Source organism: Psammomys obesus, unplaced genomic scaffold, assembly GCF_907164565.1.
Source record: "Psammomys obesus unplaced genomic scaffold, mPsaObe1.curated_primary_1811, whole genome shotgun sequence".
NCBI lineage: Eukaryota > Metazoa > Chordata > Mammalia > Rodentia > Muridae > Psammomys > Psammomys obesus.
Window position 1 is genome coordinate 1,426,842 of NW_026591816.1, and position 16,343 is coordinate 1,443,184.

Sequence of the window (16,343 nt, forward strand, 5' to 3'; positions counted from 1 at the left end):
TCTCTCCCTGCCTCGTCATCAGTGGCATTTCTTCTTGCCTTCTTTTTGTTGCTCCCCCTTGCTTAACTAGCTCCTGCCTAAAAGCTATGGGCTGGGAAACTAGATAATCACATCAAATTTGACAATAATTTTCTATTACATTAGAGTCAATAGGTGCTTAAGGCTCACGGCAATGGCTTTGTAGCTGCTGTCTCGGTGGCTGCTTATTTGATCCCGGGGTAGGACTCACTTTTAAGACTTCCAGAGGTTTCTATGTTCTCTTCCTCTGCATGCACACACACACACGTGAATGCCTTCAAGCGTCATACAGGTGGCATGCACATACATTAATGCAGGCCTTTTAACATTAGTGCAGAGAGTTAATGGGTAAACCTGTCTTTAAAGAAGGAAATAGATCTATAACATACAAATTATGGGCCTTATAAATTACTTAAAATGTGAATCTTCTACTATAGTTAGTCTTCAAAAACACTGTAGCCTAGCTCATGAAATGTTATCTCTAATGGGAAAGTCTCTTTTTCATGTGATTTACATCAGAATTCACAATTCAATATTAAATATGCATTTGGTATTTGACATTGGCTTGCCCCCCCCCCAAAAAAAAAAAAAAAACTGGATATGTTTGCCGAACATATCAGTCAAAGCCTGATCTATCCATTACTCCTCTTCGGTCGGTGTCTGCTTCCCACGGTTTTCTTTCTAAGTAAAGCCTATTTATAAACTGTCTAATTTCCAACTGCAAACATTTTTCTTTTACAGAGCTTAACGACTCTGGTTAAAGCCAAGGATGGGCATGACTTGCAAGGGATGCCAGCGCACAGAGGCCCTCACTTCCCTTCCGCACAATACCTGATGTCTCGCGTGAGAGTTCCTCCGTCCCCGGCTAGAAGCATTATCAGAGATACAGGATGAGAAAGGAGACAGAGAGTAAACACAGCAGAGATACAAGATACAGACTTCAGGGCTGCACAAAATTTATCCAATATAATGAATTCCTTAAGTCATGAGAAAGCCAGACTGGTGCCTTGCTTCAGAGCGAGCCTAACACGGATTTAAAAACACGCATGCTGTGCCATCTCCACGACACAATTAAACATAAAATAGTTTATCATGTTTAACTCTTCCTTTTCCTACAATTTTTGGCTTGGAAAAAGAAAAGAGTGCCTTTTCTCTTGCCCACATGATAACATCCATATTTATCTATTTTTCTTCAGAAGGTTCTCAATCCCAATATTCGCTCCTCTCCGACTTCAGGAAATATTATATTGATTTTCTGGGAAAGCGAAGAGCCCCAGGACAGACTTGGACATAATGACTCGCCTCACTCGTGGGAGGCTGAGACCATTATAGTGAGAAGCATGGAGGCCAGCCACCTGGGCAGCCAATGCGGTACCTTGACGAATGTCTCCAAATCCCCATTAAACAACTTAGCATTATACTGGGAGCGGGGCCTGGACTTCCTGTGTTTCTGGGGTTTTGGGGGGACGTTTGGAGGCCTATGGGAAGGGAATATAATTACTGAAATCAGACAGTAAATGAAACACCCTTAGGTCATATCAAAATACAAAACCAGGGATCCCGGACTCCTTCCCCACTCCAGCCCAGGAGAAAACACTCCTACGCTTTTCTCCAATTTGCTTTTAGTTATATATCAAAAGCATAGGAGTGTTCATTTAGACTACGATATTCCTATGTGCTAGGACTGGCCTTTTTTTATTTTTTGTAGCTTCTTAAAAATGTTAAGTATTATAAATTGCTATTCTGAGCTATCTAGCCAAATGTTACAAAGCCAGGCTTCATGTTTTGTTTATGAATTACACACTAAGGCACAATTGTAAAAGGGCATCAAGAGATTTGCAAACGAGGAATTAGCTATTTTTAGTTAGATCATAGTTCTTCAATGCAGGGCACATCTGTACCTGCTCAGTATTCCTCATGCATTAATGAGATTTTATTCTGTGTAAATGTTTTTATTAACAGGTCACCCCCGAGAAAATTAGGGTCTCTGATTGTGGGGCCCAGATACATCTGAGTTATTGTTTCTGTAGCCTGCATGGCAACCTTGCCCACACACCTCTGGGCACTAGATCCTACTCTTTGTGCTGCTTTGGACTCTCCTGCCTGTTGTTCTATGGATAAGCTGTCAGGCACACACCCATCAGCCTGCCAAGTGCTTCAATGGCAAACCCTGCACCAATCAACTCGTACTACTCTAGGACGAGCCAGCCTCTTCTGCTTGTCTCCCTTAGAGCAGAAGAGGAAGGGCCGAGATGACCAGATTCAAATTCCGTATCTGTGTGGGTTAACCTCTGCAAGCAGACAGGTGAGGGCTCGCCAGGCCTCCAGGCCATGGAAGCCCTTCAGGAGGCTGGATTCTTAAGACGAATGACCTTTTACGTTCACTGGGCTGAAATTCACAAAGTCCGGTTTAGAAACCAAATCCCAAGAATTTACGTGAAACCTTGAAGAGCTTCATTACATATTTCCGCTGCAACCAACGTGTGTCTAAGAGAACAAACCTGCCGATAGAGCCTTTCATGGCCAAACTCTCAGAATCTCCCGGCAGGAGGCCGTGACTAATGAGGCATACAGCCCGCCGCAGCACCCGAAGCCCCGTGGTGCCTGGGAGCTTAAATGGAAACTTTACAAACACAAGAACTGTGTGGACACCTCTGCCAGGAAGCATGTCTTGTCCTTCCACAGTTAACATTTCTGAAATGTTTTATACACTAAATTCTGTGTTGTGCATGAAGGAAGGGATGAGACAGGTGCGACAAATTCAAACAACCAGCTGCCCAGAGTTTCATCGGATCTGCTTGATGCTGTCACTCTTTATTATCTTATAAACTATTTTGTTATCAAGAGGTGACACCCCATAAAGAGACAGCGTTGAGTTTCGGCACTCAAAGGCACGGCTGTGCTCTGGCATCTGCCCATGAGCGGGTGGGATGCACAAAGGCTCGCCGGAGGCAGGGATGGAGGGGAAGGTGAAGATGCATGCAGCCCTTTACTGTGGCTTTCCTGGGAGGAAAGGGAAGAATGGACAGCAGCTGAACTGTATGGTTCGGATGCTCTGGGCGGCTTCCGCTGCAGTGGGGTGTTCACGGTCGGTTGGTACCTGGCAGTAGGGTGTCCATGCAGGTGAAAGCCCTCATCAGAGCACACTCTGGGTTAGCTGATCTGCATGTGAAAGTTACACTTGGGAGCTGGTCCTGACCTTCTCTGGGAATCTGCTAACTGCCACAGATGGTCCCTCCAGGACTAACAAAGCCCCAGGGCATCAAAGCCCCAGACACAGAAACCAGAAGACCCTGCTGTCAAAGAGCTTCACGTGTTTCTTGCCTGAAACAGAGCTCAGCCTCAAACACCCCAAGCCTTGCTACACCAGCTGCTGCGACGTCTGGCTGCTGTGCAAGTGACACCGCAGCGAAACTAAAGTTGCTGCAAAGGTGCCCCACCTCGGATCAGAACCTGTTTCCAAATGTGCCGGCAAGAAAGCAGCTTTGCAGTCCTTCATGGATGGGCAGAGGGAGGAGGGAATGCACCAAAGGTGGTATGTGTTAGAAGCTACACTTTAAAACCAGCTCCTTGGGTAGAGGTTTAAAATTCTAAAAATATCCATATGTCTGTGCTTTAGGCAGCATAAAGTGTAGCAGGTGTTGGAAGTAGGCAATTGTTTCTACTCACTAATGGGGTTGGTCCACATACCAAATTACTTGCTAACTAAGTGATCATGTCAAAAGTGTCATCAGTCTATCCAAAAAGTTAATGTCGTTTTGGATAAGATAAACTAAGCCTGTTCAACTCAGGCACAACTGTCTACTAAAGAGCTTTACGGTTCCACTGAGGACAAGCTGGCCATGTGAGGGCACCTGTCACCTGGAGAGAGCCCCAATCGTTTCAAGGTGCTGTGCCCTGTCATGCCCAGACTATCTCCCATAGTCATTAACCACTACTGCTAAAGAGAAAAAGAAAGCGAGGCAGACTACAGACAATGATAAAATGTTTTCCTACCTTGTAGTCATATATTCAGCTCTATGACCTGCCAAAAAAAAAAAAAAAAAAAAAAGAAAATTGGTAATCAGGCTGAATCAGTAGGTTGGGTTTGATAGTCTTGTGTATTGTCTGTTACCTTAGGGTGCTGGGCAACTCATAATGAGTTACAGAGCTTGTGGCAGAAAAGATGTGAATAGCATATGATAACAAGTAATTCGAATAATTCATTATTTTCACAAAATCTCAATCCAAAATTCAACAAATCCTACGGGTTAGAGGAACACGTTTCATTTGGCAACTTGAGGCAATTAACAGCAAAAACCAAGAAATAGCTGTTTGACTGATAAGCTCAGCCATTAAAGACAAACAAAGCATTTCTAAAAGTCCCTGCTAGTTATTTTCTCTGTTTTGATGGACAGAAAACCAAATAGGGCTGGGTTAACTCAGTTTCCCTTAGACTACATTGGTATTCTCTCTGTGGTATGAAATCAGGGTACTTGGAGAAAGCTTGTGTCCTTGAGCTGACACAGACAACAACGTACAAGTACACCCAATTATGCTACATTCTAACACCTTGTAAGCTCACAGCCTTTCACAGAGTTCTGTTACGTAAACCACCGCCTGCTTCTCGCACAAAGCGATGGCCTTCTTATCGCAAATAACAGGACTGAACTGCGGCAAGGTGAGGCAGAGTGAACCATTCAGTTGGCCGGTTTACAAACACAGCCCTGAGGGAATCTGAAACTGTAGCTGCTGCAGCACGAACATGTGAGCCCTGCCCACCACACAACACTATGATTCAGCCCCAAAACACAAGGCCAAGTAGACAAGTAGCTGGTGTGAATGGTCAGTGACCAGGCCTCAGCTGGGCCCTGCACTCCACCTGCTCTTGAATAACACATAGCATGAAATACTTGATATATGCTTATTAAACAGGGGACAACAGGCTTTTATCAGAGGACATCTTTCTTCACATAGATCCCAGCCAGTACGAGTGCTGGTAAGATCAGTTTCTAGCCCGAGATGAGGTGAGCCGAGGGTGGTATTTGGTACTGTATGGATATCCTAGTGGAAATGACTGTGGGAAGCTGGGCTAGACTGTTTTGTTTTTGTATTTTGTTTTCCTAGACAGGGTTTTTCTATGTAGCCTTGGCTGTCCTGGACTCGCTTTGTAGACCAGGCAGGGTGGCCTCGAACTCACAGAGATCTGCCTGCTTCTGCCTGGGATTACAGGCGTGCAGTACCATGCCCCCCATGCTAGACTGGATTTGGGCAGAGGGAAGACAAGGCTGAGAAGCTCTATCGTTTTAGTTGTGCTTCGGCCACAGGAGCGGGCTGAGACCACCCAGGGTGACTCAGAAGGCGGAGCAGAGAACAGCAGGTAGAGATACTGTCTGCTTTGTCTGTACTGTACTGTCACGTTGCCTGCATTACCATGGCATCAGTGCGATATATTAAAAAAAAAAAAAAAGCAGCTAGAAACTATTTGAGTGAACGTCTTGAGCATTAAGGAAGCATCAAGTTCTGACCAGTGTTAGCACTATAGTTACTAGCTTTGAGACAGAGTGATACTATGTAACCTTGGTGCACAGGCTGGCCTAGAACTCCTGAACCTGCTGCTTCTGCCCTGGGGTACTGGCAGTATTTCTATGCACCACTACACTTGACCTAAGCACTCTATATTAAATATGCTAACTCACACTCTTCACAACTTCTTAAGAAGTAGTTCTATTATTTTTCTTATTTTACAAGAGACTGTCCCAGGTTGAGCTAGTACAGTGTGGGGCTGGTGCTAGGATTGAGGTTTATTTTAGTTCCAGGTCTGAAATCCCAAGTGCCATGCTACACTACCTTATAAAAATGTGGCCGCTTGGGTTTCTATGCTGGGGAGATGGCTCAGTTGGTAAAGATCCCTGCCCTGAAGCATGAGAACCTGAGTTCAGGCCCCAACGCCACATGAAGACTGAGCTTGGTGGCACCTGTCTGAGCACAGTGGTGGGCGGGGCCGAGGCAGGTCACTGGCCAGCCAGACTAGACATTTGGTGAGCTCCTTACTTCAGGGAGAGATCCCGTCTCAAAAACCTACGTTGCAGAGTGATCCAAGGAAGACAATCTGTGCTGGCCTCTGGGGCCTCCACAGGCCGTGGACACACAAGCATGCAAACCCCCCCCCCCCAACATGCACATCCACACAAACAAGCGCATATACTGAACACACATCCACACTCAAGCCTAACTTTTGTCTTTCCCTTTGGAAAACACTTGTGGAAAATCCTACAAGAAGGGAAGGAATTCCAGTGTGCACTTTTGTCTGCCCATTATGGCTAAAATAAAATACAAAGTAATGAAATTCAATGAAAAACTCACAGAGATATGTGAATATGCAGACCAGTAAACATGCATTTCAGTTGAGGAGCACAGTCTAATCACTTCTACGTGGTTTGGCTCGAGAGAAACTGATGATTACTAAAAGAGAAATGCTTTACATCCTGGTAATTTGCTCTCTTTGCTGAATTATCCCAACCAATTATTTCCTAAACTGAGAAAGAGATAAATGACAAGATGGCATCTATTATGGTGCTCCTTTCATTGTTGGGTCATAGTATGAGATAAAAAATTAAAAACCTATACGAGGTGTACTTTGAATAATGAGCTGGGAGCAAGGGTTAGGACAGATCTGAATGTGGCTCAGCTGGTGAATGGGGTTTTAGTTTTCAGTCAGTTTCGTCACTGATAGGTCGATAACCACAAGCAAGAAAGACTCGCCTTCCAAAGGAAATGTGAAAGCTCCTGGTGGTCTGAGGATCAGTGCTCAGTCACGCTCTTCGGAAGCTTCTTTAATTATTAAAAACTACAGGAAACCCCCTACCCCATAAAAGCCATCTGGAAGGGGAAAACGATCTAGGATTAATTATTTTGTATACAAACAACTCCTTGCACTATTTGCGGGGGGGGGGGGGTTGCTGAGTAGAGATTGGTTTTGTCCCATATTCCAGGTCCACCCTGAACTCCCCACTCTCCCACCTCTGCCTTCCATGTGCTAGGACTACAACCCAGGAACAGGGGCTACTTTGATTTCTCTTCCATTTTACTGCAGAATTCTGAAGTAAATTACTTGTCACGCTTAAATGCATTTTATTTAAAATGAAGGCTGGGGACAACTTAAGGTAAGAAAAAAAAAAAGCCAAATAATATTTAAAATACACCTTGCTTGAACTGGACAGATAGATATACCTTTGATTTGTTCCCTGATGAGTGACGGATGAAGAGCCAGTGGTGACACTTTCCAGCCCCCTTTTTTCCTCAACACTGTAGACTACTGTGCTGCCTCTGTGAAAGATGTAATTACTCACAATCTGACTCTCTTTTGAAAGAGTATTTGTACTCCTACTCAAAGGCGGACAATGGATTATTCCAAGATAACCTACTTAATTCCTTTGTCAAAAAATGTTTTGCCTAGTTTAAGAAACAATGTAACACGGAGCTTGGCTGCCACGCTCACATTTCCATGCTCACATTTCCTGTTTAGCAGAATTGTACAGATATTTCCACCCTCTTACCTCCAAATACCTCAGACAAAGAATGTGATGTGAACACGAAGGCTCATTACTAGATTTAAAAAAATCCAGTGTCCCAGTTCTACAACTATATATCTCATTTACTGTGGCCAATTTAGTTCCCATTCAAAAAGAAATGATAGCCCCAAGAGAGCTGAGCAGCCTTGTTGGGATGAGAAAAGAAGAGTGTGGCTCTCAGAGCCCATGTGTTTCTTTCTATTTTGGTGCGTTTTAGAGCCTTGGCTATCCGAGTTTAGAGAATGCCGCTTTAAGAGTCTGGTCCAGTTGCCTCGCTGTGTTGTAAATCACAGGACTGACGGGGCCACTGGTAGCCTGCCAAGAGCAGGCAGCAAGGCGGGCCAAACACATGTCTGTAGTTAGAGCTTCATCTGTGGACGATCAACTGCTAAATCCCTGGGCTAGGCTCTATTTGTTTTACTACGAAGACAGTTTTTGCAGCAGCAAGTAAGTTTGGGAGAATTCAGAGGTGTTCCTGTGTGAACCGTCAAGCCAGTCCTCAAACCCACCACCACACCGCTAACCTTATTTAACCAGGTGGGACTTGGACGCCTTCCTACGAGCTCACCTCTGCACTGTTTCTCCATGGGACAAGCGCTGTTAACTCTGCCAGTCTCCTCTGTTAGAAGCCTATCGGCATGGGCAGGGCTTGGGTGGGAAGCCAGCAGGCTTACAAGGGGTGACTCTTTTAAAAGTGGGTTGTGTTTCCCGTACTCTGCTTTTCTTGGAGGGTCAAACCCAGCGGGAGCGAGCGGCCCACAGCTGGCAGAAATCACTGGGCTTCGAGCAGCAGAGGTCTGCACCCAGCATGTGCACGCTGCCCTGAGGAAAACCACCCAGGTCCCTTCCACAGACTTAACTGAGGGTGACGAAGCCGTGTCCCTGGGACACTGGAGCCCACGGAAAGAAATTCCAAGACAAAGGAATCCTGGCTTAGTGGTCACAAGGTATGACAGCTTTACACGCTCTGTCGAAGGACAGCCTTTGGCAAGCCGTCTCAGCCGACAGGCCAAAATGTAGCCCAATCCAAGAGTGACACGGAGAATAACATTAACCAGTGCGGCTCCTCTCTCCAAGAGCACGGGAGAATTTATGCTGAATGACGACCATAAAGGCTCCAGGGTACGGCTCCGAGCCGCATTAACACTTGCCTGCGCACAGTGCCAAGAGTGCACACAGCCGTGGCTCGGCTCCCTCAGCCTCACCGCGGCCACAGTGGCTCTCAGTCTGGAAGGGAGGACTTTTGTGTCTGAAGGCATTTGGAGCATTTCTCCACACTGAGAAGTTATGCTCTGGGGGCAGCAAGGGGACCCTGAGGGCATTGTTCGAAAAAAAAAAAAAAAAAAAAGAAAAGAAAAAGGGGACTTTATTATGAGGGAAAAAGGGGGTGGGTAAAGCTAGTGCATGCTTATTTACGAAACTATTCAAAGATAAAAAGGCTTAAAAATAAAGCTTAGATATACAGAGGACATTAAAGAATAGTACAAGAAATATCCTGATCACCTTCACTGAGATTTCATAATTGGTTTTTTTTTTTGGGTCATTTACCTCAAAACTTTGGTATTTTATATAACAGTATAAATTTATTTTTTTATATTTCTTTTTTTTTGAATTTTATTTTTTTCTTATCCGTTACATTTTATTAACTCTGTATCCCAGTCGTGTCCCGATCCCTCATTCCCTCCCAGTCCCTCCCTCCCTCCCTCATCTCCACCGTGCCCCTTTCTAAGTCCATTGATGGGGGGGACCTCCTCCCCATTCGAGATTTCATAATTGTATGTGTGTATGTATGTGTGTGTGTGTATATATGTATGTATGTCTCATGTAGAAAATCCTGAGCAATGCCATCCAGAAGTAAGTTTTGGATATTGTGGTACTTCAGCATTTTTTTTTTAAAAGACTAGGAACAGTCTTCTTTATAAACACAGTATCATTATAAAAATAGAAAAATTAAGTTGATCATATTTAACATATAGATTATCTCTACTTCCTAGTATGCTCAAAATGATCTTCATAGGCTTTGCCTTTTGATTCAGATTTTAATTAGAGTTGACACTTTGCATTTGCTTATTTTGTTTTTCTTGGATGCTTTTTAACAGTTTAAAAGCAACCCCCCCCCTTTTTATTCTCCTTAAGTACAAGTGCCTTTTCACCTGGAGCCTGGGGAGCCTGAGGTCATGCATGACAACCTTTTGCCTTGAGGATAATGGCTTCTTGGGAGAAAGCCATAAGAAAGCGGTGGACACACTACTTTATGGACAAGAGAGGTTCCAGAATGGTAGAAGGCAAGAGCTTAGATATAAGATAGGAATCTCTTTAAAAAAATTTTTATTTTACGTGCTTGTGTGTAAGGGCACTGTGTGAACACACGTGTGTGCATGTGTTTTACCTAAAGAGGCCAGAAGAGGGCGTTGGCTTGCTTCCCAGAAACTGGAGGAAGTCGCCATGTGGGTGCTGGGACCCCAGCTCAGATCCCAGCAATGGCTGAGTACCTTTCCAGCCCCCGGCATCTCCTTTGAATTCCGTCATCCACACACCCCATCTTCTCATCTCCCACCCCATAGCAGTGCTTTCTTTCACCTTTTACAATGTCCAGCAGGATCTAGTGTGGACAAAAATCCGAAGCTTTAGACCCGGGACACTGGAGCAAGCTAGGGCTTTGCTTGTATATTTGATTTTCTTTTTACATCTTATGAAGATCGAGAGAGAGAGAGAGAGAGAGAGAAGCAACGATGTTTACATCTGCTTGTACTGCACCCCTGTCCCAGTTTCCTCAGTAGCAAAGACGAAGAAACTAACAGAACCCATTTAAGAATATCGATCAAAGCAGTGCATGACTCTGAGGATGCTTTGCTAGCATATTCGTGTACTGTTTGTGTTACCGACACGGAGATCTACACATAACCATACATCGCCCATCAGATCGTATCTCAACTACCAACAATGCCCAATGAAAGAAAAATATAAAAAAAAAAAAAGATTGCTCAGACTGGACAAACTGGTGTCTAGACTCCCAAAAGGCAACAGATGGGACAGGTACCAGCCTATTCAAATGGACAGGGCTGAGACTGGAGGTCAGAGAAGCCCAAGGCAGAGGGAGCAGAGATTGGGGGATGGGCGGCGGGAGGCGTCAGTAGGTGCAAGTCCCTCTCCAAAGGAGACTCCTCGCCTGAGCTAATCCTGTTCCTTGGATTTACCTCCATTTAAAGTGGCTTCGGGGGGAAGACAATTATCAGTGAACACGCAGCAACCAAATCTAAACATGCAACAGAATGATCTGCGGCCTAAGCCCCACGCATGCGCACACAGACACACGGGCCAGCTTGCTTCCCCGTTTGCTCCCAGTATCTGACCTTCTCCCAGGGTCCGCTGGAGCAAGTCATGCTTAGCCTGAAGCTTCGTGATGAGATTACTGCCTTCTAAGAACTCCCGGAGTTTCTGCAAAAGGCAAGGTAGAAACTTAAAACTGCCCAGCGTCAAGGAACTTCCCAGCGGGGACGCTAACACCCAGCTGCTTTAGCTATTTCCTAGAATTCTGTTACTCAAAGTGTGGTCTCTAGTCTGGATGACTACGCTATTCCCTGGAAGGCAGGCTCAGGCCTCTTGCTCCCGGACCTGTTGAAACAGGCTGCATTTTAGCAAACTCCCCTGTAATGTGTTACCCACGTCAGAGAGGAAAAAGCCTGGACTTGGGGAAAAGGGATTGCTAGGTGAGCTGCCTCAGGAGCTGAGTTCAGATCTCCAGCACTGGGTGCTCCAGTGTGAGTGGGTAACCCCAGCACTAGGGGGCTGGAACAGGAAGATCGCAGGCGCCCATTGGCCACGTAGTCTCCGGGTTCGGAGAGAAATCTGTCTCAAGCCAGTAAGCCATCCTCAGCCCCTCAGGCCCCCAGCCGGAACTAGAGAGACCCTAACTCCAAATCTCTACCCGGCCCGGCTGAACTGGGAGCTTTGAGGGTGTACAGGGGACCATCGAGGCCTCCTGCAGTACCCCAGGCCAGCGTGGCCCCGCGCTCTGGGGAGGCTGGGGCGCGGGCGCACCATGAAGTAGAACTGCTCCGTCTCTTGCTGGTTGGCGCGTCTCTTGGCGATGCTCGGCTTACTCAGGTAGGTCTCGGACACCGTGGACTTCACAGATTCCGTGGAGCGGCTGTGCTGGAAGCACTCTGACACGTCGTAGTCCTCAATAGTGACCATGTCCTGGATGGTCTGCAAGGTGGCTTCAGTCGTTTTCTTGACCTGGGGACAGAAATGCATTTCTCCCATTAGCATGCTGCTCTGTGAGCCCTATACTGCGCCATCAAGGAGTAGCCCATTAGGGAGAGGCTACTTTCAGAGCACGGTGGGTAGGGGAAGACAGCCAGGCCAACTGGACCAGTTACTCCCCATCCTGACAACAGCTGGAACACCTGTCCTTTCAGTTGAAGCTGCCGTGCTGCTGTGCAGTGGTCTCACGTGGTTTCCAGAGGCGGTTTCCTGCTGTAGGAGGCGCCCACATTATTGTACATGAAAGGCAGCCTGGATCTCTCCTTTGGGAATACTTTGTTGGAACCTGTCAGTCAATGTTCTACTGGGCTATGAGTCTTGTTATTCACGTTACTAATTATTTTCCTGCTCTTGGCTTCAGCTTTTCACTGCTTCATTACTAGAGGGATATGGCTCCTGCTTTTATTTTTATATTTTATTTAGTGTGTGTGTGTGTGCGTGTGTGTGTTTGCCACAGCACTCGACTGGAGGGTAGAGGACAACGTTGTGGAGTCGGTTTCTCCTTCTGCTTTTATATGGGGACCTGAGGCTTGATCGCAGGTCGCTAGGTTTCCATCGCAAGTACCTTTACCATCTGTGCCATCTTGCTGACCCCAGATTCTACCTTTATACAATCAGTTTTCAGTCCCTTTCTTTGCTTAGTGCTTTCTGTGTCCTTCTTAAGAAACCTTTTCCTATCCCACACTCACAAGGATATGTAACACTACCTTCTAGGAGCTTTTAAATTTACTTTCTAGCATCGCCTTAATATTCATTTTTTGTTTGTCAAAGATCGCATCCTGTCTTTGCTTATCAGAGTCCACTGTTACATGTTTTATTCCTTTTCTCGTATACTATAGTCTAGAGACTTTAGTTCCATTTGCCTCTTCTAATTCAGATACTGTTTTATAATGCATTGTAATAGGAAATTAGCTAAGTAGCTATACATACATAAGACATTATTATGTTATATATCAATATCCATCTTTCAATCTTATAAGCATTCAATATTATAAATATTAAATATTATATTTATAAATTATAATTATATTTGTAATTTATAATTATAATTATAAAAATTCCATATTTATCAGGTTCCTTGATCTCCATTCCTTATACTTTAAAAGTCTCCATTGGGATTTATTTTTAGTTGTGTCCATTCCATCCACTTAAGAATCTTTTATCTCATCTTCACTTATAAAAGACACTCTCCTGCCTGACAGTTATTCTTTAGTATATGGAATGCATTACTGTACCTTCTTGTGGCTTCCATGTTCCTGCTGAGTAAAAATTTACTCTTACTCTGTCATGGCTGTAAGTGACATCTTTTATTTTTCTGTATCTTCTTTTAAAGCTTTCAATTCAGCCTTGGGTTCTGTAGCTTCACAATGATATGTCCAGGCACTGACATGCATACATATCTCTGTTTCATGTATGTGCATATGAATGTACATGTGTCACATGAGAGTGTGGAGGTCAGAGGACAGCATGAGACAGTCTGTTTTCTCTTTTACTCAGGTTGTCAGGCTTAGTAGCACATAGGCACATAGGTAAAGACAGAGTACTTGGTACCTGCGCTTGAACCTGAGAGATTCGTTTACGTTCTGGCATTTCTCCCTACCTCTTAAGCCACTGCCTCTGCTTCTGTAATTTTCTTACCAAGGACCCAGTTACAACAGCATGCTCTGCTTTGTTCTCTCTGTCTCTTAATCTTTCTCTTCTCTTCTGCATTTTCTGTTCTTTGCTTTTACAGATAGTACTTTGATGGCCTTCCCCTGACCATTTGTCCCTTTTGGCAAGTCACTCTTCAGCTGTGTCTAATCTACAAACCACCCACCACCCTGATTGGGGTGATTTTTCTGTTCTTCTTAGTTCTTAGTTCTCCAGTTTCTACGTGGCTATTTCCCAACCTCTTATCTCACTGCTCATTTTCTTTCTGCTGAAATCTAAGTTTTGTTTTTTTTTTTTTTTTTAATCTCCTTGAATTCAGGAAGTTCTTCTGCATCATGTTTCTGATCATTCCATTATTGTAGCTTCGGTCAGTCTGTCTCTGGTGTTTATCAGTTCTTCTAGCTATCACTATCCGATTTTCCAAACCACCTCATGCACCTAATTATCCTTCTTAGGCATGTAACAATTTTTAATGCTTTAATGTGCCTTACATTTATTTATGTCTCTGTTGTTTGGGGGGCGGGGGGAACACCCATGCTACAGTGTGCATGCGGATGTCCGAGCACCACCTTTGGGAGTCAGTTCTTTCTCTCCACCATGTACATCCCAAAGATCAAAGTCAGGTCTTTGGCTTGTTGACCCTTGTTGGATATCTGTGCAGAGGGTTCATTGAGGTCTACAGTAATTTCATCTGCCTCAAAAACAAAACAAAGCAAAACCCCCACCAAAACAAACAAACAAACAAACTTGTTTTCCCAAGCTTTCAGGACACCAGTAGCTTAGAATTACTGGATTTTTACTGCTGTTCAAAGTACTGGGAACTCTTCCTTCCGGGAGGGTGTGGCTCTTGTGTCATGGGCTTCATACTTTGTTCTGGACAATGAAATGTAAAGGCAAGAATCAACTAAGAGATGCACATCATCACTGTAAGAAGTAGAAATCTTTTTAATTGCCTAAAACAACAATAAGACAAAAGCCACTGAGGATCAGTGAGTAAGTGTTCTTGCCACCACACCTAATGACATGAGTTTGATGCCGGGAACCTTCTTGGTTGAAGGAGACACTCAACTGCTGTCCTCTGAGCTCCACATGTGTGTCACAGCATGCATACACACACAAACACACATGGGAGAAGGATCATATTGTGTAGTTAACAAATAAGAGCAATCAATACCAGTCAGGATGCTGAGAACAAACATACAGCGAGGGTCCCTGAAGAAGACACAGAGACTATAATATATTTCATCATCTTGGAGTATGCACAGTGCGACGAGCAGATATTTCTGCGACAAAGCATATTTGAACGTTTGGTTTAAAAAACTTATTACTACAGGCAGTGGCTTCAAAGGGCATGACTAAGTACCTACAGCTTGGGTTAGAAGACTCACTGTCTTATGTCAGTGTAATGGGTCATGTGGTTTGTGGAAAAATTTCTGAAGAGGGCACAAGGCAGCCATTTTAAAAGTACTGTGATGCTAAAGAATGCACTTGACTCAAAACACAGCTCTGATGGCAACAAACACAGTAGCTAGACTTGTGAGAAGCTTCCTTAAAGCTCTGAGAAAGAGAAATATATTTCTAAACTAAAACATCTTTTTTATGATTTAAGATATCCGTGCATAATTAAAGCAATAGTTACTTTAGACAAAAAGTAGACAAAATTTTCATAGCTCCCCGAGTTTTATATTCACATTAGGAAATGGAAAGTCTGTTACTTATACTGAAACACTATTAAATGAACAGCACCCTCTCTTCATTCGTTGAAACTAATATGTGTGAGCATCTGTAATGTTTTCTAGGGATATGGAGAAGGTACTTATTCTGAGCCATGCTGGGGGTCAACGAGGAGATGCTAGAATAAAGGAACTCAAGGCAGAGGAGGGAAGAGGCGAAGCACGGCCTCCTGGGGCCACAGCAGGCAGCTTTACATGAGAAGGATGGGAATAGAGCTTACAGAATGACACCAATCAGGTCCCCAGCACAGCTCGCCCAGTGGAGGGGCCATAGGGAGCCGCTGGCAGCGGTAAGAGGGGGAGTGATGGCTCAGATTCCTGCTTTTAAAATATCTTGGGGCTGATGAACAATAAAAGGAAAAGACAGACAGGAAGAAAATGAGCTGAGACCTTTTTTTAGTGGAACGGTCATGTTTCTTGACCTGAGAAGAAACAACTGGAATGAAACCACTAGGAGACATTTGAAAAACATTCAAGTAACAGAAGTAGAGGATCCATTTCTTTTAGAAACTTTCTTAAGTAGGGAAAAAAACAAAAAAAACAAAAAAACACCAGAAACAGCAACGTAAAATGAAGCATGATTTCAAAACCTACACAATAATGTTTGGACTCCAGCACAGTGGAATGTGAAAGAGTTCATATAAGGAATGCTGATCCAGTTCTGCTTAAAATGCAAGGGCGATTACATTAAAGAAATGACAAAGGAGCAAGTTCCAAGTGCCAGATATCAGAACCAAAGAGACAGAAAGCTCTCCCACCCGCCCAAGAAGACGCGACCTAAAATCACCACAGACGAAAATTAAAATCCATGCCTATAGTTTGTCCTAAGTGACCAGTCAATGGTTGGAATTTGTTAATTAAAGCATGCTCATTGATAGTTATAAAACAATGTTTCACTGGAACCATGTTACAAAGGGGTTATCAAAAGCACACAAATGGATCATGTGCATGGAGAACCCAAATCAACTGTTTTCCTGCTGCATTTCAATTCCCTTCACAGACACGAGAATCGGTGGAGTTGCCAGGAAGAATAAGGGAGTGACGGCAGCCAGCAGACTCTACGGCTGGGACTCTGTCTCATCCTGTGGGATGCTCTCTGAGAAGAGTAACACCAGCTTCTGAC

General features: G+C 44.3%; 1 protein-coding gene across 3 annotated transcripts in view; it reads right to left on the reverse strand.

Moving 5' to 3' along the window:
• The window catches only part of Srgap1 (SLIT-ROBO Rho GTPase activating protein 1), a 260,889-nt gene that overhangs the window by 42,372 nt on the left and 202,174 nt on the right, over positions 1-16,343 (reverse strand). For 2 of the 3 annotated variants that reach the window (XM_055611989.1, XM_055611991.1), the window contains 4 exons: positions 11,613-11,810; positions 10,925-11,009; positions 4,015-4,042; positions 1,394-1,496 (listed from right to left, as the gene is read on the reverse strand). In XM_055611989.1, the coding sequence (XP_055467964.1) occupies positions 1,394-1,496; positions 4,015-4,042; positions 10,925-11,009; positions 11,613-11,810 (414 nt within the window). Of the gene's footprint in view, positions 1-849; positions 884-1,393; positions 1,497-4,014; positions 4,043-10,924; positions 11,010-11,612; positions 11,811-16,343 lie in introns of all 3 variants that reach the window. The other variant, XM_055611990.1, reaches the window with a different exon arrangement.